At 43.3% G+C, this 26,047-nt stretch overlaps 1 protein-coding gene across 1 annotated transcript in view; it reads left to right on the top strand.

Annotated features, from left to right (window-relative positions):
* VPS53 (VPS53 subunit of GARP complex) overlaps window positions 1-21,712 on the top strand; it is a 135,777-nt gene extending 114,065 nt beyond the window's left edge. The window contains exons 19-22 of the mRNA XM_014827001.3: window positions 1,033-1,102; window positions 16,266-16,403; window positions 17,944-18,048; window positions 18,562-21,712. Of these exons, the coding sequence (XP_014682487.1) occupies window positions 1,033-1,102; window positions 16,266-16,403; window positions 17,944-18,048; window positions 18,562-18,732 (484 nt within the window). The 3' untranslated portion in view covers window positions 18,733-21,712. The remainder of the gene's footprint in view (window positions 1-1,032; window positions 1,103-16,265; window positions 16,404-17,943; window positions 18,049-18,561) is intronic.
* Window positions 21,713-26,047: the final 4,335 nt, after the last annotated feature.

Here is a 26,047-nt window from a genome sequence, read left to right as displayed (position 1 = left end):
ATCCTGCTTTCTTGCTGTCATTCCTGCCTTGGTCACAGGCCCTGTGTTCTCCTGGTCAGTCCGTCTGGATCTAGCCTCGATTATAGGCATTTCTAGTTCCCACACCTTCTGTTCTGCACAGGTACAACTCAACTTTCCCTACTTGGGTCTCTGCAGTTTTTTCTAAAAAGCCCTCCTAATCTATTAAAATTACATTCCCTCTTTCCCCAATCCAGCATCATCAGTCCACCTGGCCCAGGTGGCTCTTCAGTCTTCAGTCAATTTTTTGGAGGGCATGTATTTTGTTCCTTGATCGGAACAAAGTTGATCATATAGTCACTCCCTTAGCAATTATTTCCTGGTTTTGCATTTAGGACCCCATAACTTCCTTATGTATATTCCACTATCTTACCTGTTAGATGTTTTCAGCTACTAGTAATAGAACGCCTAACTTGAACTGACTTGCACAGAAGATGAATTTTTTATTTCGTGTAACCAGAAGTCCAAAGGTAGGACAGATCCAAAGATAGTTGTTGCAGAGGTTCGGCAGTGTCATTAAGGACCCAGGTTCTTTACTCTATCCTGCTCTCCTTGGGGCTGGCTTCGTTCTTGGAATGGTGGTAAAATGGCAGCTCTAGACATTATATCCGAACACAGGAACGTCCAAAGGAAGAAGAGAGAGTCTTACCCCAGCCGTGAGATGAAGGCCTTCCCTCCAGTCTGATTGGGCCGGCTTAGATCACTTCCCCACCTCAGGACCAACAACAGTCACCAAGGGAATACCATGCTCTGACTGGCTGAAGCGAATTAGAATTCACCTCTGTAGTTTAGGGAGGATCAGCTTTTCCCCCACCATCCCAAGGCCACGGACACCTAAGTAAAACCAGGGCTTTGGTTGGAAAGAAAAAGAAGGCAATGGATGCTGGTAGGCCACATCATGTCTGCTTTGATGCTCAGTTTTCTTACGGAAGGAAGTAGGGCCTTAAAAAAAGTTTCTGCGGTTTTTTCCAAAGAGAGAATAAGCCTAATTTGTCACTTCTTTTTTATCCACAGCTCCTTCATTCCCAAGTTCATCACCCACCTCTTTAAGTGCAAGCCGATTAGCATGGTCGGAGCGGAGCAGGTGAGGTGAAATTGGTGTTGGGCTTCTTCTCTATGGCTTTTGTCAGGGATAAAACACATATCTTTCTGGTACACATCTACTCTGGAGAAATGAAGTTACTGATTTCCCCTGTGTGGGGACAGAATGATGACCTGACAGCTTAATTCATTGCTCCATTTAATCAAAACGTTTTTGTTGAGCACCTGCTAAGTACCCAGGCTTTGCTTTTGGTGCAGAGTATACAGAAAAGATCTCTCCTTCACGATGCTTACATTCTAGTAAGAAGAGACGGATAATGTACAAGTTAACAAATAAGTCAGAAGATAATTTTAAGTATGCTAACGGGTAGAAAACTAGGTTCTGTGAAAGAATGTCTTAGGGGCTTGCAGGGAGTACGGTTTTAGACTGGACAGTCAGAGAAAGCTCCTCTGAGACCTGGGCTGGACAAGGACTAGGAGAAGAGTGTCCAGGCAGAGGGAGCAGCAGAGGCTCTATTTTGGATCCCAGGGTGGCTGGGGCAGAGACCACTTAAGAGTAGGAAGCAAAGAAAGGCTTATCTCTTTGGTACTGAGAAACTTAGTTCACCTCACCCAAGAAGCCTTCCTTGATTAACTCCATTCTTTTCCCTGGAATTCTGTGCTTTGAGACATTTCCTCATAGACTGTATCACCTCCACACTGATGCGTTGAGTTTTATGCCACAGCAAAGTCGCCTCTTTTCAGCTGCCACCTATTCAGACCATCTGAAATTTGAGCAGCTTGAGTTTGGAGAACAATTTAAGCTACTTTAAAAAAAAAAACAGTAATATTCAGCTCCCACTTCTTTAAAAACACCTACTTAGATGCAAACTCTTCATATACTGAACATAAATTATTCTCATCTAGTCATTAAAATAAATCCTCTCTCGACCTCTAGCCATACTTATCCTATTTGAGTTACTTTTTATATTTGAAAGAACTCAAACTACATTTTTAAATAAGAAGATTATATAATTCAAGATATTTCCATAAAGCCTGCTCCTTCACCAAATTAGTTGACTTGGTAGAGGCTTTACTCTCTCCTAGCTCAGTGATTTGCCTTCACACTGGGCCCTCGGTTGTGCTGGCCCCAGTCCTGCCTCAGGAAGATGGCAAATTGGCACGTGCCCCAGTGCATCATGGATCTCTCATGACACATCAGAGCCAGAGAGGTAATACCTGTGAATATGAGGAATCTCTTGAATCTCATAACTGTGGTGTGTTTTCTTACTCTGTAAATGAGTGGCCTTCCTAGGTTATGAGAAGGCAGTGTGGTATGAGCATTAAGCTTGTGGGCTCCAGAATCACAGAGTTCTGAAGCTGAATCCTATTTCTGCAACATAGCAACTGTTTGTCCTTAGGCAAGTTACTTAACCTCCCAGCACTTTAGTTTCCTCGTCTATAAAATGGGCGTAATCATAGTACTGCCTCCCAGGGTAGTCGTGAAGACTAACAAGGTAACGCAGATGAAGTGCTTGACACAGTGTCTCGCGTATGGTAAGCCCTCAACAAATGCCAGCTCTTTCTAATTTAAGCTTCTTCAGACCAGGGACATGACTTTGTTTCTGCTTTCAGTGCGCATCTCCCTGCCGATGCTTTCCACAGCTGTCTGGCTGACCAGCTTTAGCCAAATTAAAAGTATTGTGTTGAAAAACTTCCTGGGAGGTTGCGTGGATTCAGACACTGACCAACTGTGACCAACTGTAGCGTTTCAGTGTTTGGAAATTCCTGACTCTTGCATGTCCTAAGCATAGAACTAACTCTCTCTATTGGAAACAGCAGCCTGATGCCCCAACGAGTTGTTTCTAGTTTCATTAGCACATGTTGACTGGGAATTCATTCGGTTCACCTCGCTGTTGTGTGTAATCAGAGAAAATGTGGAGTGATTCGAATCTGTGTATCTGACACAAGCTTTAGAGTTCTCAGTTACTGGGTTTCTGTCTGCAGACTTGATGAAGCCACTGGAACACAAAGTGGACTCATTGGGAACATGTGTCCATGAGTTTGCAGCTTTGCCCAGTCCGTGCTCACTGATTTTGTGGCTAATAACCATGATATTTTCATACCATCACATAAATCCAATATCATATCTATTTTCCTCAGATTTTTTGTTCTTTAAAAGAATGTTAAAATAATCAGCTCAGGTTCAAAGCCCATATCTCATAAAAATATCATTTTGGCCAGGATTTTCTTCTGCTTTGAGATGTGGATGAGAAAACCATCTGTGAAACTGGAGTTTTACTGTGTCAGACCGCAGGCAGATATGAGTGGGTGAGAGGAGAGCGGGGATCTCAGCAGGCCCAGCCTGGGGGAGGGCGTGGGTGCCAACTACAGGGCAATGTGGCCCTGGAAGGATTCCCATGTAAAGGTCAGGTTTAGCTGGCTCCATGCTTGCCCCCGTCCTTGCTTTCTGGGCTTAGAAACCCAAGCAGTCATGGAGCTGGAGGCGTGATGACTCAGGCAACAGAACCATAGGAATCAAGATGTTAACAGAGAGATGTTCATAGACTGAAACAGATTCTGCCTCAAGTCGTGCAGCAGCTGTAATCCAAGTTTTCACAAAAGCTGTGGAACTCAAAGCTTAGATTTAGCCTAATCTCAGCTGCCTCTGCTTTGCCACAAAGGTACTAGATCCTAAATTTAGATTATACTCTAATACTTATACTGAAAACAGGAAAGGAAACATTTTCCTGCTCTTTATTCTCTCCCTGATTACTATATAAAGTGAGTTATTTATCTTTGGGCCCCAGAGTCCTCTTGAGCAATTGCAAGGGCACATGGAACTGAACCATACCGATATTTGTAATGTTTCTTGCTAGTTGGTGATTTTCAGAAAATCTTGTGGGATTTTCAGTGTCGTTCATTAGTCTTATGACCACGGTGTCTACAACTGAGCACACAGTGGAAATGGAGCCCATTTGCGTAAACCTACCGTAAAGGAAGCGGCACAATATGGTGTAAGGAAGAGGACCCTGAGACTTGGGGTCCAGTCGCCCCTCTGCTGTTAATGGTCCCCGTGATGGGGAGCAGTTGCTTCCCTGCTCTAGGCTTGGTTTCCTCACGTTTAAATAAGAGCACTGAGTCCGACGCTCACATGCCCCTTGCGGATCGTTGTAGTATGGAGTCTAAAATATTTTGAGCAATATATTTCATGTCTAGGAAGTTCTTTTCTTTTTTTGGTTTTATCTTTATATACTGTATTGACCTTTTTTATTGTGGCTAAACATACATCGTAACATAGAATTTGCCATTTTAACCATTTTGAAGTGCACAGTTCAGTCGTGGTAAGTCCATTCACATTGTTGTGCAGCCCTCCACCGGCCACCTCCAGACCTTTTTCATCTTCCCAATCTGAAACTCTATTCCCATTAAACACTAACTCCCCATTCTGTTCTCCTCACTGCTCCTGGCAGCCACCATTCTATTTTCTGTCACTGTGAAGGTAACTATTCTGGTACCTCAAATAATGGAATCATACAATATCTGTCCTTTTGTGTCTGGCTTATTTCACTTAGCATGTCTTCAGGGTTCATCCGTGTTATAGCATGTTTCAGAATTTCCTTCCTTTCTAAGGCTGAATAATATTCTGTCATTTTATATGCCATATTTTAACCATATTGACTTTTAAATTCACATAATTCAAAACCATCTGGAAAAAAATCTTTAAAACAAATTTTAGATTATTTTTTTCTAAGCCCAAACACCAAGGAAAGGGAACAAGAGAAAGAGGTAGTGTTTACATCCTGGCACTTGGCAAAATGAGAAAGTAGGATGGTTATTCTCAGGCACAGTTCTGCTCGGTAAATCTCCTAAATGTGGCAGGGTATTTTTAAAAGCACTCCTTTAGGAAAAAAAAGTGGATTAATAAAATTTAATACCTATAAATGATAGATTGAAAAAAAATGCAGACGAAGAATAGAAGGGAAATTGTTGAATCTCATAAAGAGTATATACAAAAGCTTATGAGAGAGTATGGATTACACAGGTAACTCTCTGTCAGAATTGTACAATTAAGAATTATACATTTCAATGTTTGTAAATTTTACCTCAAAAAAACTAAGTGAGGGCTAGGGAGTGGTTATAGGAGGGCTTCTCGGCCTCTGCACTGCTGCCATTTTGGGCCTGAGAATGTTTTGTTGTGGGGCTGTCCTGTGCATATAGGATATTCAGCAGCATCCTTACCACTACCCACTAGTTGCCAGTAACACCCTCCCAATTTTGACAACCTAAATTGTCTCAAGACATTGCCAGATATCCAAGTGAGGGGGGTGGGGGATGGAGCAAATCACCCCCAGTTGAGAGTCACTGGAGTAGAGGCATAGATGAAGTGAGATGAGAATAACCGAATGTCATTGGAGTAGAGGCATAGATGAAGTGAGATGAGAATAACCGAATGTCATTGGTTGTTGCAGCTGGGTGATGGGTGCATAAGGATTCATTATATTCTTTTGTTGACTTTATATATGTTTGAAATTCTCCATAAGAACCAGATTTAAAAAGAAATAATAGTGGTCCACTCCCACGTATACCCACTCATGTATAATCCAAAATAAAATTTTATTTTGGGAATTGACACAAAACTCCCATGCTTCCTGAAATTAAACTAGCTTCCTTCTAGATTTTCTGATTGTAGAACTTATGCTCAGGAAAGCTAAACGTTCTCCTTCCTTTGTGTGCTTCCTTTGTGTCTCCTTCCGCTTGTGCTTCTGCCCAGATGGCAGAGCTTTCTCCCCTTTCCACAGCACTTTTCTCTTTCTCGAGATCTTTTGAATCTAGCCAACTACTCACTTTTCTCTGTCTCATTAAGCTCTGGCCCATCTTGATTTCTGTGAGACCACCCTCCCTCTGAGAGCTTGAAGCCTCTACTATCACTCAGTCGAAAGGGTCCTTCCTTTGTGCCACACAGAGTGAGACAGGCACAGCCACGCTCCAGAGGAGTCTGCAACCATCAGCAGGCTCGTCAGGGACCTGGAGATGGGAGGACCGAGCAAGCCTGTGAAATAAATGAATCAGTTAATGACAAAAAATTACAGTAAACATCATGCTTAATGATCAAATATAAAAAGGTTTTCTCTTGACATTAGGAATGAGAAAGGATGTCTGCTATTACCATTTCTGTCTCACGTTGCCTTTGAAGTCCTAGCCAGAACAATAAGGCAAAACGTAAAATAAAAAAATTTTTAAGGAAATAAAAGCTTATACAGATTAGAAAAGATGAAACAAAACTGTCATTTTTCACAGAGAACATAAGTGTGAATGACAAGATCCAAAAGAATCTACAGATAACTATTAGAATATAAATTTAGCAGGGTTGCTAGATATAAAGTCAATATTAAAATTACTTTTAATATTTTTATATACCAGCAACAAACAATATAAAATGAAAAATTTTAAATAAAACCATATACAATAGCATCAGGACACATTAAATACCTAGGAATAAATCTATTGAAAAATGTGTTTCTTCTACACATAAAATGTGTAAGACCTTAAAGAGATCTTAAAGAAGATCTTTAAATGGAAGGATAGCTCGTGTTCATAAGTTAAAAAGATTGCATATTAAAAAGATATCAATTCTTCCAAAATTTATCTATAGATACAATAAAATTCCAGGAGGGGTGGGTGTGGATGTAAATTGATAAGCTGATTGTAAAAGTCAGATGGAAATGAAAAAGACCAAGAATAGCTAAAATAATCTCAGAGAAAAGGAACAGAGTTAGAGGACTCAAACCTCAGGATACCAAGACTTATTTTAATGCTGTATTATTAAGGCTGTGTGGTGCTGGCCCCAGGGACAAATAGGCCCACAGAACAGAATCAAGTTTAGAAAGAGACCCACACATATATTGACACTTGATTTATGACAAAAGTGGCCCTGTAATTCAGTTGGGAAAGGATGGTCTTCTCAATAAATAGTTCTGGGTAATTGGATATCCATGTGGGAGAAAATTAATCTTGACCTTTACTGTACACCAGAGACAAAAATCAGTCCCAGTGAGGATGTGGTGAAATTGGAACCCTCATACACTGCTGGTGGGAATGTAAAATGGTGCAGCCGTTTGGGAAACAGTTTGGCAGTTTCTCAAAAAGTTAAACATAAATTATGTTACCATATGACCCAGCCATTCCACTCCTAGATATATACTTAAAGAACGGAAAAAGTATGTTCACACAAAAACTTGTGCACAAATATTCATAGCAGCATTATTCCTAATAGCCGGAAAGTAGAAGCAACTGAAATGCCCATCAATTGATACATGGATAAACAAAATGTGGTATAATCTTACAAGGGGCAATTATTCAGCCATAAATAGGAATGAAGTACTTACTCACACTACAACATGGATGAACCTTGAAAACATTATGCTGAGTGAAAGAAGCAAGATACATCCATTTATATGAAATGTCCAGAAGAGACAAGTCCGTAAGACAGACAGTAGATCAATAGTTGGCAAGGGCTAGGGGAGAGGAGGGAAGGGGATGTGACTGCTAATGGGCATGGGGTTTCTTTGAGAGGTGATGAGATGCTCTGGAACTAGATAGTGGTGATGGTTGCACAACCCTGTGAATATACTAAAAAGACATTGAATTGTACACTTTAAAAGGGTGAATTTTGTGGTATATGAATTATATCTCAGTTAATTTAAAAAAATTAATTCCAGGTGGATCATAGCTCTAAAAGTGAAAGATAGACAATAAAGCTTCTGGAAGTTAACATAAAAAAATACCTTTATGGGGGCTGGCCCCGTGGCCGAGTGGTTAAGTTCGCGCGCTCCGCTGCAGGCGGCCCAGTGTTTCGTTAGTTTGAATCCTGGGCGCGGACATGGCACTGCTCATCAGACCACGCTGAGGCAGCATCCCACATGCCACAACTAGAAGAACCCACAACGAAGAATACACAACTATGTACCGGGGGGCTTTAGGGAGAAAAAGGAAAAAATAAAATCTTTAAAAAAAAAAAAAATACCTTTATGACCTTGGGTTAGACAAAAATTCTGTAACAAAGCATTAAAAGTACTAGTCGTAAAAGAAAAGATTATTTGGAGTACCTAAAATTAAGAACTTCTTTTCATAGAAAGACAAGCCACAGAACAGGAGACGATATTTGCAATACATATAGCTAACGAAGTACTCATATTCTAAAAATATATTTTAAAAACATATCACTTATATGTGGAATCTAAAAAAAAATTTCATAGAAACAGAGAGTAGAATGGTAGTTTCTGGGGGAAGGGAGAAATGGGGAGATGCAGGTCAAAGGGTGTACACTTTCAGTTATAAGATGAAAAAGTTCTGAGGAGCTAACCTACAGCATGGTGACTATAGTTCATAAAGTGGTGTTATATACTTGAAATTTGCTGAGAGTGGATCTTAAGCATTCTCACCACACACACAGAAAGAGTTTAATTATCTTGATCTTGGTAATCATTCCACAATATATATGTATATAATATCATCACGTTGTACACCTTAAATAAATACAATTAAATCTGACAATTATTCTTCAATAAAGTTGAAAAAATTACTTAAAAAAAAATCTCCAACAAATCAATTAGAAAAAAATGATCAACCAATAGAAAAATGGCAAAAAACTTGAATAGGCACTTCAAAAAGAGGATCTCTAAAAAACCAACAAGTATATTAATCATCCAGGGAAGGGTAAATTAAAATTTCAATGATATCAGAACGGCTAAAATTAAGAAGACCAACAATACCAAGTGTCGATGAAGATGTGAAACAAGGACAACTTTCATGCATTGCTGACGGGGATGGAAGTTGGCACAACCAAATTGGAAAAGCGTTCGGCAGTGTCTACTAAAGCGAAGTATCTGCCTGCCCCACGATCCAGGCGTTCTACAGTCAAGCAGATTCCACCCCAGAGAAATGAGGGCGTGTGACCCCCCAAAAGACATGTACAAGAATGTTTATGGCAGGTTAATGACCAGTACACTAATCCTCAGTGATGGAGGACAGAAGAGTGTCACCTTTGTTGGGAAGGAAGGGAGAGCATTGACTGGAAGAGAACATGAGGGAGCCCTCTGGGATGCTAACGATGTCCTGTATCTTGAATTAGGCGGTAGGGTGTATACATATGTAAAAGTTTATCAAGCTACTTACTTGGTCTTTGTGTACTTTACTATATGAAAGTTATACATAAATTATTTTAAAAAGAAAAGAAAAAGAGAAAGAGGGCATGTCCCCACCTTGGTCCATCCATTCCTCATATCTTGAACTGTCTCTTCTGTGCCACTTCATTGAAGAGCTTAGAGTATAGGTGGTTCTTTACCTTCTAAGAGTGTACCTTTATCTTACCTACTCAAGGTTTTCATCACCAGTGATATCATGGTGTCCGCCTAAGAGTTGTAGGAAGCTTTCCAAGAAGTGAACCACTCAGAGCTTTCCATCGCTGGGTGATGACCTTTCTCGGGCATGGCATGCTGGCCAACCTTGCACGCCAGTAGCCCATCAACATGAGCCACACCACCCCAAGAAGTATCTCTGAGGCTCAAAGAGATTTGGCTGATGGCCACCTCTTACCCAATGCCTCATGCCTAAGGAGGTGCACTATAACTATTTTCAAAGATGAAAACCAGCAGATTTTCATGATAAATGGGGCCTTTCACCTTCACTTCCCACGGGCGGCTGCTAAGTCTGTCAGACTAGCTCCCGCCTTTTCTGACTGCATTGCTATTTGTAAAACCTGAGACCAAGGTTTCCATCTGTTCGGGTGTCTGGTGAGGACAGAATTTTATTGTGACTGGCCAGGGATTGAAAATGTCATGTCTCAAAATCCGAGAGACACTGGAGAATTATGTCTGGTCCATTCAAAACTCTTCCTGTCACTTAAGACTATACAATTATTTATGCATATAATATATCTCTGCAAAGTAGAAAAGTTTAGAAAAAGGAGGTATCCCTATATTTTAAAAAATATAATGCTTGATTTTCTTTCCTACCAACCAATAATGCTAAGATGTGGCTTTGATTTTGACAAGGCTCCAGAAGTTTGCTACATGGAAGATAAAGTTGAATCCTCACCAGGCTTCAAATAGCATACTAAAAAGAAGAAGAAGAAAGAAATATTTCCAGTTAATAAAAATATAGCAAATAGTGTCAAGAATACCCGCTTACCTCTCAGCTCAGTCACATTTTGTTTAGATCTTTTTTATATACAGTAAATCAGTGTGGTTATTGCTGAAGCCCCCGTGACCCCTGCCCTGCCATTCCCCTCCCTCCATGCCCTGAGGGAACCGCTGTTCTGGTTTTGGTTTTCGTCATTCCCATGTGTGTTTTGATACGTAACGTGTATATATTCACAAATGATATGTGATTTTGTTTTGCATATTTTTAAGCTTTGTAGTTATACGTCCCGTAATCACGAGGATACTTTCTGAGAAATGTGTCATTAGGTGATTTTGTCATTGTGTGAACATCATAGAGTGTACGAAGTTAGATGGTCTAGCCTACTCTGCACTTAGGCTGTATGGTACTAATCTTATGGGACCACCGTCGTATATCCAGTCCGTCATTGACCAAAACAAGTGGCGCATGACTGTATCTAAACTATATATACATGTATATGTATATGTACTATGCATATCATTTCCCCACTTATTTCTGCCCAACATATTGACTTTTGATATTTATCCATGTTGATATTGTTTCAGTTCATTTGTTTTAACTTCAGTATCATATTTCATGGCATGAATGTGCCATCATTTGTTTATCCATTCTACTGTTGATGGACATTGAAGTTGTTTCCAGTCTTTTGCTTTTACAAGCAGTGGATGCAAGTAACATTTTTTCATGAGGGCAAGAATTTCTCTAAAGGATATAAGTATGAGTACTGTGTTATGGGTTGTGCTCATCTTCAAGTAAGAAAATATTACTGAATTTCCCCAAAAGTGCTTTAACTAATTCATACTCTCACCATAAGTATGAATTTCATTGTACCATATCCATACCAACGCTTGGTATTATCAGCCTTTTTACTTTTGCCTATTTGATGAGTATGAAATGGTATACAGTTGTGGTTTTAATTTGCATTTACTGGATTACTGATAAGGTTGAGGATCACTTCACATGCCTTGTGGGCGCTTGAGTTTCCGCTTTTGTGAGTTTCCTGTTCAGATCTTTGCCCTGCTGTTATTGCTATTGGGATTGCTGGCCGCCTTCTTACTAATTTGTAGAAATCTTTCTGTGTTCTGAATATTATTCCTTTGCCACTATTGCAGATATCTTCTCCTGGTTTGTGTCTTTTTACTTTGTTTATGTATCTTTTGATATAGACTTATTTTCAGGTAGTAGATTTTTCAGTCTTTGCTGTGTTTCACATTCTTCTCTACCCATATGTAATAAAAATAATCTTCTTAAAGTTTTTCTTTTTATATCTAGGTTTTTAATCTACCTGGAATCTGGCATACTTCTTCTTTAGAGGCAGGTGCTGGTTCCCTCAGGAAGAGCAGTGGTCCTTTCCAGTGGGGCAGTGTTCTGGGAAGTCTTCTGATGGCAGGCTCTTTGTATGGACCTTGGGCAGTCTATGCTCATCTCTCCTCTGCATGCTTGAGTACCTTTCTCTTTGCCTTTTCAAAAAACAGATACTAGGAGAATAAGAATTTTCATCTCTGGAAACCTAGAAAGGTCCAAAATGCCCTAGCACTTTCCTGGTCTAGAGTTTAAGCCTTTGACTAGCCACATTACTTACTGCATGAAATTACTCTTTCCTTAGCGTAGCTTCCTCACCATTTTTTAAAATTAATTTAAGGCTTTCTTTTTTAGAGAAGTTTAAGGTTCACCACAAAATTGAAGGGCAGGTATAGAGAGCTCTCATATACCCTCTGCTCTTACGAATGCATAGCTCCCCCGCCCCCCATTATCAACATCCCCCGCCAGAGTGGTACATTTGTTACAATTGATGAACCTATGTTGACACATCATTATCACTCGAAGTCTGTAACTTTACATTGCAGTTCACTCTTGGTGTCGTATATTCTCTGGGTTTGCACAAACGTGTGATATGTATCCATTATTGTGGTATCATACAGAGTACTGTCACTCATCCCTCCCTCCACTCAACCCCTGGCAACCGTTGATCTTTTCACTGTCACCACGGTTTTGCCTTTTCTGGAATGTCATCGAGTTGGAATCATACAGTATGTAGCCCTTTCAGATTGGCTTCTTTGACTTAGTAATACGCATTTAAGATTCCTCCATATCTTTTCATGGCTTTATAGCTAATTTCTTTTTAGCAATGAATAGTATTCCATTGTCTGGATGTACCAGTTTATCCATTCAGCTACTGAAGGACATGTTAGTTGCTTCCAAGTTTTGGCAATTATAAATAAATCTGTGAAAAACATCCATGTGCAAGTTTTTGTGTGGACATAAACTTTCAACTCCTTGGGGTCAACACCTAGGAGTGTGATTGCTGGATTGCATGGTAAGAGTATGTTTAGTTTTAGAAGAAACCACCAAACTGGCTTCCAAAGTGGCTGTACCATTTTACATTCCCACCAGCAACGAGAGTTCCTATTGCTCCACTTCCTCACCAGCATTTGGTGTCGTCAGGGTTCCAGAGCTTGGCCATTCTAATAGATGTATAGTGGCATCTCGTTTTATTTTGCACTTCCCTAGTGACGTATGATGTGAAGCAGCTTTGCATTTGCTTGTCTGCCATCTGTACATCTTTTTTGGTGAGGTGTCTGTTAAGGTCTTTGGCCCACTTTTTAATCAGGCTGTTTGTTTGCTTATTGTTGATTTAAGAGTTCTTTACATATTTTGGATAACAGTCCTTTATCAGATGTGTCTTTTCCAAATATTTCCTCCCAGTCTGTGGCTTGTCCTCTCATTCCCTTGACATTGTCTTTTGCAGAACATAAGTTTTTCCTTTTAATGAAGTCCAGCTTATCAATTCTTTCTTTCATGGATCATGTCTTTGGTGTTTATATCTAAAAAGTCATCGCTATATCCAAGATCATCTAGGTTTTCTCCTATGTTATCTTACAGGAGTTTTATAGTTATTTGTTTGACAGTTAGGACTGGGATCCGCTTTGAGTTAATTTTTGTCAAGGATGTAAAGTCTGTGTTTAGGTTCGTTCTCCTTGCATGTGGATATCCAGTTGTTCCAGCACCATTTTTGAAAAGCCTTTGCTCCATTGTCCTTTTGTGAAAGATCACTTGACTGTGTCTGTGGGGTCTGTTTCTGGGTTCTCTCTTCTGCTCCATTGATCTGTTTGTCTGTTCTTTCACCAGTACTACACTGTCTTGATTACTGTAGCTTTATAGTAATTCTTAAAGTTGCATAGTGTCAGTCCTCCAACTCTATTCTTCTCCTTCAATATTGTGCTGGCTATTCTGGGTCTTTTGCATCTTCATATAAACTTTAGAATCAGCTTGTTGATACCTCACCATTTTTTGAGAGTAATGCTTCCAACTTATTCCAAGTAAACATCGATGTGTTCTCCAAACTTTTATACCATTGTCAAACTTATAATCATCGTGACTATCAATAGTGTCTCTTATTGATGAGTTAATCTTTTCTGTAGGCATTAATTCTCCTGTGCATAGCAAAGTACAGGGAGAATGCAGAGTGTTGTAGGGCCTGAAGGGAACCCATTCTATCCCTACTTGAATGATTATGAAAGGCTTTCCGAGAACAGGCAGTGGCAGATATAGCATAGGAGGCCTTGTCCAAAACATAAGATTGACCCTCACAACAACAGCAAGACAAACAACCCAATTAAAAAATGAGCAGAGGATCTGAACAGACATTTTTCCAAAGAAGATATATAGATGGACAACAGGCAAATGAAAAGATGTTCAACATCACTAATTATTACAGAAATGCAAATCAAAACTACAATGAGATATCACCTTACACCGTCAGAATGGCTATTATTAAAAAGACAGAAAGTAACAAGTGTTAGAGATTATGGAGAAAAGAGAACCCTCATTTGCTCCTGGTGGAATGTAAACTGATGCATACAGTATGGAAAACAATATGGAGATTCCTCAAAAAATTAAGAATAGAACTACCATGTGATCCAGCTATTCCACTTCTGGGTATTTATCCAAAGAACACAAAAACAGTAATTTGAAAAGATGTTTGCATCCCTATGTTTATCACAGTATTATTCACAATAGCCAAGACTTAGAACAATCTAAGTATTCATTGATGGATGAATGGATAAAAAAGAAGTAGTATATAAATACAATGGAATACTACTCAGCCATAAAAAAGATAAAATCTTGGCATTTATGACAACCTGGATGGTCCTTGAGGGTATTATGCTAAGTGAAATAAGTCAGACAGAGAAAGTCAAATACCATATGATTTCACTCATATGTGGAAGATAAAAACAACAGCAACAACAAGTAAACACACAGATACAGAGAACGGGCTGGTGGTTACCAGAGGAGGAGGGAGGGAGGAAGGAAGGCAGGAGGAGTAAAAGGGCACATGTGTACAATGTCAGATGGTAATTAGACTTTGGGTGGTGAACATAATGTTGTCTACACAGAAACTGAAATATGTGTACCAAATGTTATAAACTAATATTACCTCCATTAAAAAAAATAAATATATAAAGATACAAAGGATTATAAAGGGAAAAAATCATACTGAAATTATAAAAATTATGAAGGAAACCAGTCATAAAAAATACAATTATAAAATATTTGTAAATAAATGTATGATACATTAAAAAAAGAAAAGATTGGGGCCGGCCCCGTGGCCAAGTGGTTAAGTTCGCGCACTCTGCTTCAGCGGCCTGGGGTTTTGCCAGTTCAGATCCTGGGCGCGGACATGGCACAACTCATCGGGCAATGCTGAGACGGCGTCCCACATGCCACAACCAGAAGGACCTACAACTAGAATATACAACTTATGTACTGAGGAGCTTTGGGGAGAAGGAAAAAAAAGAAAAGATTGACCATCAGAGTTGTCATGGTGGTGGTAGTGAGACTGTCACCCCATCCTCCCTTTGTCAGGTTGGTGGGCATGAGTCTCTTCTCCTAAACTCTCAACAGGCCAGAGTTGATATACCCTTCCAGGCTTCAGCCATTTCTGTGCCACCTGGTTGCCGAGAGCAGCAGCAGGTTAGCAGTCCACGCGGAGTCAAGGAAACAGCGTGAGCTCTCAGCCGGCCCTGCCCCGTGGACTCACCCGGGCAGCAGGAACCCCCGTCCAGAGTGTGAGATGCTTTCAGCAAGTTGTTTAACCTCTGGAACTTTGGTTTTCTCATGTATAAAATGGGAACAACAAATACCGACCAGGCAGGGTCTTGTAAAGACTAAATGAGATGAAATATTCCTCCCATCAGTCCTGGCAATTGGTGGGCAGTCAGGAAAGTTGAGATCCTTCCAAATAATTGGCATCCAAGAGAATTTAAAAAAGGAAAGAAAGAGAAGAAAAAGGCAGATTGTTGCCAAGATACTGATGTTTAAATTTGTTTTAATCTTCTACATCCAGAGAAACTCAAAATACAGCAATACTGAGTTATCCTTTTCTGCCTGAGCCAGATTTTTCTGATGGTTTTCAGTGCTGATGAGTGTGCGGTGCACACTGCTGGCGGATATGTAAATAGGTACATTCCATTTGGACGGCAGGTCAAGATTTGTATCAAGAACCTTAAAAATGTTCTTATCCTTTGATCTGTCCCTGAAACTCTCTCCTCAGGAAATGCCATTGATAGGCCTGGAATTATATGTACAAAGCTGTTCATCACAGTATTCATTATAATAAAATCTAGAAGCAAATTACAGGGGAATGGTTAAATATGTTAAAGTTACACACACACCATGGAGTACTGTGTAGCCATTAAAAATCATGACCTTTTTAAAAGACTGCCAAGATGGGAAAATAGAATTCAAAAAGCCTCACATATTAAGTGGAAAAACCAGGTCATAAAACTATATAAACAGTATAATTCTAGTTTTTTGTAGACACACACAGACTGGCAGGAATTCTACATTTACCTGTGACTTCTTGTTCTTTTTGTCCTGGGTAATAGGAGTTATAACTAACGTTTTTCCTTTTATATTTATCTTCTGAATTTTCTCCAGTGAGCCGTAGTACATTTAAAATCGGGACGGTGTTAGTGCTCAGCAGGGGTGCGCTAGGCGTATCTGTGTGAAGTGGCTACTGATAGTCTGCTTTGTTCCCACAGCTGCTGCTGGACACCCACTCCCTGAAGATGGTCCTGCTCGATCTGCCTTCCATCGGCTCGCAGGTGGTGAGGAAAGCACCTGCCAGTTACACTAAGATTGTTGTGAAAGGCATGACCCGGGCCGAGATGATCCTCAAGGTGGGGTTTGTGTCTTCCTCAGGGTTTCTGTTTAAAGGGGCTGGTTATCTGATCCCTTCACCCCGGGAGTGCTGGATTCAAAAGCGCAGGTTAGGGCCTATCCCCGCCGCTGTCACAGGGCTGTCCGCATTCTTTGGCTGGACTCGATTTTGGCCTCATCAGATATTGTTGACAGTCAGTGGACAGTTACTTGGGCATCAGTGATTCGTTCTGACAAGTGAATTCTTCATTGTAATGAGATTCTCTTGTAATAAGATTTGGCCAAGATTGAAGGTTAGGTGGGGTTGTCGCTGTGAATCAGTGTCTGAGTCAGGGATCCCTGCCTCTCAGCAGGAACTTCCGGCCCAGCTATCAGTTACTCCCTTCCACATAAGCCTCTTTGCTTTCTAAATTCTGCAACTTTACAAGAACTCCCAACACATGTTGCAGTAACTGCCTCTAGTCAGCAAATGGGTTTTCTAAAGCCCCATTTAACAAAATACTACATGTGGGGTGGTGATGTTGAGAATCTCTGAAGCCTTGAGCACGTGTATCTGATTTCCACCTGTACTTGTTGAGGAGAGAGGGGACCTATTTGGGAGAAAGCTAGAGAACAAATGGAACTCTCATGGAATGCTCTTAAAAGTCCAGGGCCTGCAGGTTCTTCAGGTCTGTCTTCCAAAGAGAATGACTCAAATCATGGCAGGAGTCAAAAGTAAAAGCTGGACCTGAGACATTGGTGGGACCAGGTGAGGGTCCCGCACTAACCTTGAGCTTGTAGCCTGAGGACACTGGAAGCAGCCGAATCAGTTTCTTCCCCAGCTGGTTCACTCACCAGGGAGGAGGGCACAGTTTACGAAGTGTCTGCAGAGAATTTCTGAGTGAACTACTTCTTGCCACTCTGAGTTACGTTCTCAGGAATTCAAAACAAAACCAGTCTGCTGGAGGAGAAAATCAGATGCTGCGTTACAAAAGCAAATGGAAACGACTGTGAGGATTGCGATGCCCTTACTTTCCTTCTGTTTGCATATTAATTGAATGTAGTTAAATGAAGTTCCAGATTTTAAGACTTGAAAGGAGTGAGGCAGCTTTGGGGGTTTTGGTTGTTGAGAAAATCCACTTAAATCAGTGCTTTTTGCCGCCCATGAATCAGGAAGAGCGCATATCACAAGACAGAGGGAGCAGGTAACCATGAACCCACCAACTGTCTCAAATGGGAGACCCTCTAACAAGTGTGTCCCAGGGGGTCCTGATATTTAAAAAACCACCCGGGACCCCACCCAGGCACTCGGACTGAGAATCCTCAGAGGAGGGACATAGGACTCTCCACTTGAAAAGCAACCCAGGTGGTATTAATGGTTTGGCTGATTCAGGAGCCCTTGCTCCGTTGAATGTTGGCATGAAATAGGCCGTCAGGACATTTCTGAGTTTGGGTTGCTGCTGCGTAAGGACATCTTGCAGAGTCCATGTTGTGGTCAGCTTGCAAGGGAGGAGAGACAGTCCCCTGCCCTCCAATCTTGAGGCTCCTTGAGGGCCCACTCTCGCCTCTCTCCCTTGGTAGGTGGTGATGGCCCCCCATGAACCGCTGGTGGTGTTCGTTGACAACTACATCAAACTCCTTACAGACTGCAACACAGAAACCTTCCAGAAGATCCTGGACATGAAGGTTAGCTCCGTGTCTTGTTTTGTCCACATGCTCATCCTTCTTACACTCAGTAGTTCTTAACTGGGGGGTGGGATAGGGCCCCTGGGGAGCTTTCTGAAAGTTCATGTGGTTGCCCACGCTGCAAACCGGATCTAAGAAGCCTTTTGAGGAGAAGGATGCCGGGCATGTGGCTTCCTGATCCTGATGGTACCTCCTACCCAGTCGAGAACCCTGCTCAGCAGCAGGCGTGGAACGGGGAGGAGGATGACCCTGCCCCACCCTGCTGACCTGCCCTTTCATTTCTCTCAACCCCTTCTTTCTCACGTCTCCTCTCCCCCTTTTTTCTTCCTCTGCTTCTCTCCCAGGCTACTCCCCAGGGCGGGTAACTCCCCTGCAGAAAGCGTTCATCCCTGACCCAGAATCATTACGCTGTTCGCAGAGCCTGGGCTAACAGCATGCCAGATGCTGCGCTTCCCCCTCAGGCCTTTCTGGGCCCAGACCTCACGATTATCCTCCTCTCTCTTTCAACCTCAGGGGCTGAAGAGGAGCGAGCAGAGCAACATGCTGGAACTCTTCCGCCAGAGGCTCCCCACTCCGCCCTCAGGGCCAGAAGGCTCCAGCTCACTGTCTCTGCTGGCTCCCACACCAGAACAGGAGTCATCTCGCATCCGCAAACTAGAGAAACTAATTAAAAAGAGACTGTAGGAGCACACGCACAGGGCACTGTTGTTCCTGTCCAGTGACCCCCAGCACTCAGCTCCCTGGAAGCCCCCCGACCTCTCCTGCGCTCCCCCTGCCTCTCCGATAGTTGATCTTGAAACTTCCTGGGACATTTGGGTTGTTATTGTGTCTCTCCCATGCCCTGTCTTAATTCCTGTCCTGATCGGAGAAGCTGAGTAAGGGTAGGTTATAAAAAGGCTGTTTAGATGGTGTCTGATTCCTGCAGCAGCGGCGGCAGTGGACGCAAGGTCCCTGTGCTCCACTTGCTGTTCCTCGGACCGCTTTCGACTGGTCCAGTAGTCGCTGAGTAGTGAGTATAGCCTCACCTCCGCAGCCACACCCTCTGGCGTGTGGCCCTCTTGCCTACCATGCGCCCATCCGGCCAACTCAGGTGAGAAAGCCTGGATCTGCCCCTCCTCCATCTGCTGCTGGTTGAGGTTCCTCTGCAGCCAGACCCTGGGAGTTGTCCTCCCCACTCTCTGGGTTTGGCTCTAGGGCCCGAGTTAATGAAGTGGCAGATTACAGATGTAGGAAACTAGGCTTTCTTTATGAAGGCACTGGAAGCAGGAGCATTCTTCCATGTAAATCTCAGTTTCCTGGTACATAACGTGCTTCTGGTACTTTTCCTGACTTGGCCAACTTACCCATGTCCTCCTTTCTCAGTCATGTCCGGTTCCCTCTGTGTATACGTCTAAGGAGCGATCCACTCTGTGTCCCTCATCCAGGAGGGTTGTATGTGCCAGCCTCCGAAGCAGGTGTCGTTTCTGCCGGGGACTCCTGGCCTGGGCGTGGGGGCAGACCCATACCTGACTTGGAGGGAGGGTTCTGCTTGGCACAGCTGGTGCACGATTTAGCAGATTCTTTTCTCCGTCTCTTTATTCGCACTCTGCTCCTGACTTCTGGGGAAGGATCGACTCTGTAAAGGGAAATGAGGAAGTTTTCCTAGAAAAAGTTTCCTAGGCTCTCACCTCAGATAAAGCCGTAGGACAGCCCAGGAGGCCTGCACCCTCAGGCCCCTTCCCACCCATTCATTTTCAAATCCAGTGTCCTTTCTAGAAGCATCTGAGAGAACAAAGGTAACGTGCAATACCAGAGCGACATGTTCCTTTATTACTAACGAGAAAGAATCCAGGTCCACGGATACCTAAGAAACAAATTACTGACCTTAAGCACTGCCTCAGAACCTGGCACAGCCTAGAATGCACCTTGGCCTGCCCGGCCTGCCCACCGCGGGCTCTTGGCTTTGCAGAAGAGAGTTCCCTCAGAACAGCTTCAGTTCTCGCGCATCTTCCTGCATCACAGGAACAGGCAGCCTGTCGGGTAGTTGCCCTGATTCACCTGGTTCACTGGAACCGAGCCTCAGTTTACTGTGACCGTGGCCTCAGGGTAACCGCTGTTAGTGTCAGCCTTTGTTCAGAAATTATGAACAGTTCATTGGCCAGGCGGGGAGAAGGCTAAGGGGGAACGTGGAGCCCTTTACAGAGAATGTATGTAACAGGCCTCAGATGAAATCGGGATATCAAATAGCACTCAAAAATGCACGTTCAGGATAGAGGAAGTTTCCTGAAAATCCATAAAGCTGTGACAGCCATAGAATAGGAAACATTAAGGTTTGAAAATCCGACCAGAAATGTTGATTATTTCTCCCCTTCTTGTTTTCTTATAACCACCCTGCACTGTTGCCCTTCCCTCTCTGTCAGCCTCCAGCCTATTCTTGCTAATCAGCATGACTCTTATCTGTTAAGCATCTCAAGCTCAAGAACACTGAGAAGAAAGTAAGTGGTGGAAGACAGAAGTGCGGCCTTTAGCAGAGCTCTATTCGGAAAAGATTGCTAGATAGAAAAGTGCAGGAAGCGTAGGGAGGGGACTAGGAGAGCCCCTGACAGCTCTGTAGAGAGATTTCACTGCCCGGGCAGCCGCCGTGTTGCTCCAGTGGAGTTACACAGCCCGCCGTAATTGAGGTTAACATTCTCTTCCCATTCTTGAAAGAAGGGGCAGTGGGCCCATCTCCAAACAGCACAGTGACTTCAGCCCTCTGTCATCAACCTGGGGAGCTGAGAGAGGCAGTGGACTCCCGCACCTGGTTCTTGTCACTCTTGCTGTTTACAGATCCACATTTCTCTTTTGGTTCGTTGGTGAGGAGTCGTTTTCTGGACGTCTCCATAATGGCATTGAGATGTCAAGCCGCTGTTTTCCCCAGTTGGTGGTCACAGCCAGGGAAGTTGTGTTCTTGATTTATTACAGTGTCAGTAATCTCCAAGGAGCCAACAGATGTCAGTAGGAGTTATGTTAAACGTCTCGTTGATGGGGTCTGAATGCTGTGTATGCATCCTGTAAAGACAGAGCGTGTTTCTCAACAGGGGGTGTGCATCAGAACTACCTGGGGCCCTTTTCACAAATACAGATGCCTGGAGATTCTGAATCAGTAAGTCTGGAGCGGGGCCCAGCATATAGATTTAAAAGTTCCATAGGTGATTATAATGTTTACTCTTTGTTAAGAACCATTGCAATAGAGAGAAATTTGCTTTATTGAAGGGTTCCTGTAGCACATTTTCATAAATGTATATTTTTCCTGGCTGTCTAAGCAAGTGTAATTACTGTACAGTTGAGCTGTTACCAACATGGTAAAGAGTTTTTGCTGATAGCCAGCAGCTTTAATTTTAAACTCGTGTTGATGGTGGGGACCGTGCCGGAAGTCGTGCTGTCACCATACTGATGAGGATTCTTCCTGTTTTGATGACCAAGCCCCAAACAGAATGTTTATTTATTACTGTCACTTCAAAATAACATGTATAAAGGAGCATTCACTGATAAAAACAATAGCTAACAACTCTGTTTTCAGCTGTTAGATGTTGTACCCATCCCTTCCCCCCACTTTCTCTAGCCCCTTAAAAAAAAAAACAAAAAAACTTTGAAGTCACTTTATGTTGGTTAAAATAAATATTGGTAATTTATAATTGATAAAGAGTTTGCTGCTTCTCTCATTATGGACAGACTTCCTCGCAGCTGGCTTAGGGTGTCCAGGCTGGAGAAGGTTCTGTTTGGGTCATGACAGTGAAACAGGAGCTACAGTGGACAGGGTGTTGTGACCTCCAGATTGAGCTCCGGAATTGAAGCTGGCTACCACCGCTCCTCCCTCTCTTGGAAAACGAAGAACCAGTAACTAGGACTTTGCCCGCCGCCCAGAAAAGGGTGCCTGCGTTCTCCTGCCCAGGGTGGCTCCCCAGGACGAATCAACCAGGCCCGAGAGCAGACTGCCAAAGACCAGTGGCCAGTGACGGGGCAGACAGGGTGAGCAAGCACGCCTGAGGCTGCCACCCGATGCGGGGGATGTCACAGCAGCCCATCCCGAATTGCCCTTGGACAAGGAAACCTAGTTCCCTGTTTACGGAATGCTGGGGAAAATGCCAAAAGTTCACAGCTGGAAATGTAATTCCTCTCCCTAGGAAGAGAAATCTCCAAAATAACTAGCTTGCTTGCGGGTGAAAGCAAGTGTTTCACACTTCTTGTCTACTCCAAGTCAGATTGCTAAAACTACAGTCCTTAGAACTGCACCGGGCCATTGAAACAATAGCCTTGGAAACACGACACATGAAAAGCTGGCGTGCAGAAAGAGGACTGTTGCATTTTATGTAATAAATAAAAATTTCCAGTCTCATTCTAGTATTTGTCAAAATAGATAGCCTCCTGGACCCTCGCAGTTCTCTACCTTTGGGAGACATCAATTTCCTTAAAACAAAAGGATTGCTTTTTTGTGTACATATCTCTCATTTTCCCCATCTGGAAGTGATCTCTTGGTGCACACTGCAGCATAAACTACTACAGTTAATTAAAGCATTACTGGATGTCATTTGCTAGGATGTATTTCCTTACTGTTGACGGAAAACAGAACGGCCTCTAGGAAAGAGTTAGCAAGCCCGCAAGCCTTGGGCTCCCCTCCCCGCGTCTGCCCTCCTCCTGGTGAGGATGCACCCCTTGCCTGGCAGCCGAGGGAAGCAGCGCACAAAAACAGAAGGTGGTGCCCAGCAGCAGCAAGGTCCTGGCATGTCCCACTGAGGCGGAAACCCTGTCTGTAAATATGGATGAAGTGTTCCGCTTCTGGTTTGGAACCCTCCTCGCGCTCTGAGTTTCTGTCCTGTTGACTTTCCCGTCTCCACCTTGCTGTTCCAGGTGCAGCCTGCTTTTCCATGTGACTGCCAAATAATTTCCCTCCCCTGCACAGTAAGTTAAGCCTGTTTCCTGATAACTGGGTGGGCACTTTGCAATGAATGTTTTGTGAAGTCTGATGTTTCCTTCAGCAGTGAACAGTCTGTTGCAGTTTTCCCATTAGGTTGGCTTCAAGAGCATTACCTAGTTTCCATCCTTTCTTTTCACCAGCTCCCCACTTGAGATCAAGCTGATGAGAAAAGAAGCATATCCGTATAACCCGCCCAGGAGAGCAGTGCACGAGGATTTACCTGCCAGGTTCTCTTCCTTCTCACCTGCCTCACCAGGCTTGCGAGATCCTAGTAAGCAGTGAGATATGAAGAGCATGTCCATTTGACAAAAGCAGCCTAGGACTGGAAACTTCTGCGGACGACCTGGTCTCCAGGTCTGGTTCTGGCACTTTAACACTGGGCGAGTCATTGCTCCTCTGAGCCTCAGTTTTCAGCATCTGTGAAAGGGGATTGTAGTTAATAGGGTTGTGATGGTGACCCAGGTCCACACTGTGGGCACATTGCTCTGTAAGCCAGGAGGCAGTGTAAAATAAGGAGGGCTCGTGATCGCTCGCCAGGCCTGCACCACAAGTGGCTGGCCTGAGTGGATGGCGGGTGGCCAGAGGGCTTACTCGAATAAAATGGCCACTTGACAGCATGCCCTGCGGCTGTGTTCAAGCCGCATCTGCAGTAAGCGTCGGGATAGTTCGTCTTTGCCTTTTTAGGTCATGCCTGCGATATCCAACCCATTCAAGAGTTTTAAAAGTCTCTCCATCCTCTATTCCCCTCGCCCTGGCAGCTGCTATTTCCGTAGCATTTAGGGATAAACCTGCAGACACTGAGAAGAGAGCTTCCTTCCTCCTGGTGGTGTTGGCTGAGCTGCCTGTTGTGGAAAATGTGGCACGTTTCCTCTGAATGCAAATTAGAAAGATTGCCAAAGGCTTCCTTCCAAAAAAAATTCTTTAGATATGGTGTCTGGTGTCCACAGACCAGACTTAAACTGGCCTTTCCTGGCAGGGACAAAATTCTTGACTGCATTCCCTTTTTTTTTTTGACCTGCAATGCCCAAAAAACTCTCAGCAAGATCATCGCGGGACAGGCAGTCCTAACGGGGAAACCAGAGGCTCACCAGCCATTTGGCTTACTTCACAGTTGCCTTTCAAAGAAGTGCAGACCTTCCGCCCGCTGAATCCCTGTGATCAGCTGCAAAGTGTCTCTCTGGCTCTCAGGCCCCTTTGGGGATATTAAGACAGAGAATGCTGGGCAATGGAGTGATGTTAAAGTAAAAACAGTGCTAAATGCTTTGTCCCCTAGGAATGTTTATCACTTAATCTGAGGACTCCGGTAGCTTCTGCTCAGTAATCAAATGGAATTTGCAAAATTGCATGGTGCCTCCTTCTGTTTGGGGTAATTTATCAACAAGTGAGAAATTAAGAGCAGCTTCTCAACAAACTTCCCTTTACTTCTGGGGCCAAGAGAGAAGTATTTGCAAAGCGGGCTGCAGCTTTCAGGGGTACCAGGTGAAATGGTGGCGAGAAACTCTAGCTGCTTCTGCCTGTTTGCTTTGTGCTCATGGAAAAGGAAGGCACGTCTCAGGGAGAGGGGAAGCATCCCAGCTGCTGAGAGACTCATTCCACAGAATTCTTCATGAACTAAAGGACTGTGATTGGGCTGACTGGAGCAGCCACTGAAGAGCTTTAGCAGGCAGAAGGAAAAATACCAGATGTCATACACAGAAAACACGAGTTCACACACACAGACACCCCCACACCCTCGTACCCGTGCCCGTCACATCCCTGACACTACTCTTAACAAATCCCAAATGTTGGCCCCGTGGCTGGCTGGCTTAGTCGTCAGAGGAGGGTGCTGATGGTAGTTAAAGCCCCAGTGGGTTTGGCCCTGGGCCTCAGCTGCAGCCCAGCTCCTGTGAGCCGTGCACATAGTTCTTTGATCATGAGTGGGCCTGGGAGAGCTGGCCTACGGCTGCTATCTGCGGGGAGGGAACTAGTTACTGAGTAGTCACTGCATCCTGGTACCTTGTGATATCGAATCAAAATCCCTGTTAAGTAGGTATGATTCGCTCCATTTTGTGGCTGTGGACCCAGAGGCCTGGAGGCCAAGTGACATCCCTAAGCTGTGTGGCTACTAAGTGGCGGAGCCAGGATTTGAGTCAAGTCTCATTCCATCCTACATACTCTGCACTAGACCAGTGACTTTCAAATTTATGAGTCACGACTTTACGTGGAACTCTCACTCTACAAAACAGATACGAGTATTTTGTTAAAGTATTTTATGTGTTCAAGTATCTTTTTTTTTTTTTTGAGATTGGTGCCTGCACTAACATCTGTTGCCAATCTGGTTTTTTTTTTTTTCTTCTTCTTCTCCCCAAATCCCCCCAGCACATAGTCGTATATTCTAGTTGTAGGTCCTTCTAGTTGTGGCATGTGGGATGCCACCTGAGTGTGGCTTGACAAGCGATGCCATGTCCACCCCCAGGATCCGAACCGGTGAAACCCTGGGCTGCCAAAGCAGAGCGCACAAACTTAACTACTTGGCCACAGGGCCGGCCCCTCAAATATCTTTCAAAGCAAATCAGTGAGAACACTGGAACTATTTCAGTAAATAGAAAGCATTTTAAATCTAAGGTGATAGATGACAATTCATACGTATCAACGACCCCCCCCCCCAAGTTATTTCTGCATTCTGCTTTGGTTGTGCAGAATAAAGAAATCTTTATGTAATCCAGCTAAGAATTTGCAAATACTATCAGTGTTGTTTATCTTGTTTTGTTTTAAACAGCGCTCCTTCCAATCCCAGGTACCCTTTAGTTACATAGACGTGACAAGGACTCTCTGTCCTGAGGTCTGTGCGGACATGAACCGGCCGGGGAGCACAGGTTAACGCTCAGGGGGTCTGCATCATCTTACGTTTGCACCTCTAACGTTTGAGGATGCATGTTGTGCTGTTACAGTTTTGACATGTTCCGTTTTTAGAGTGGGTTTAAACTATGCATTCTTAAAGGGAAGTTAGAATCAAACCTTAGCGGAGCTCCTTCGCCCACCAAAACGCCTCTGCATCCCAGGTTCCCCCACAAGTCAGTTTAG

The sequence above is a fragment of the Equus asinus genome, chromosome 13 (genome assembly GCF_041296235.1).
Source record: "Equus asinus isolate D_3611 breed Donkey chromosome 13, EquAss-T2T_v2, whole genome shotgun sequence".
Lineage (NCBI taxonomy): Eukaryota > Metazoa > Chordata > Mammalia > Perissodactyla > Equidae > Equus > Equus asinus.
Note: the sequence above shows the minus strand (reverse complement) of the source record. Positions and strands in the feature narration are given on the sequence as shown.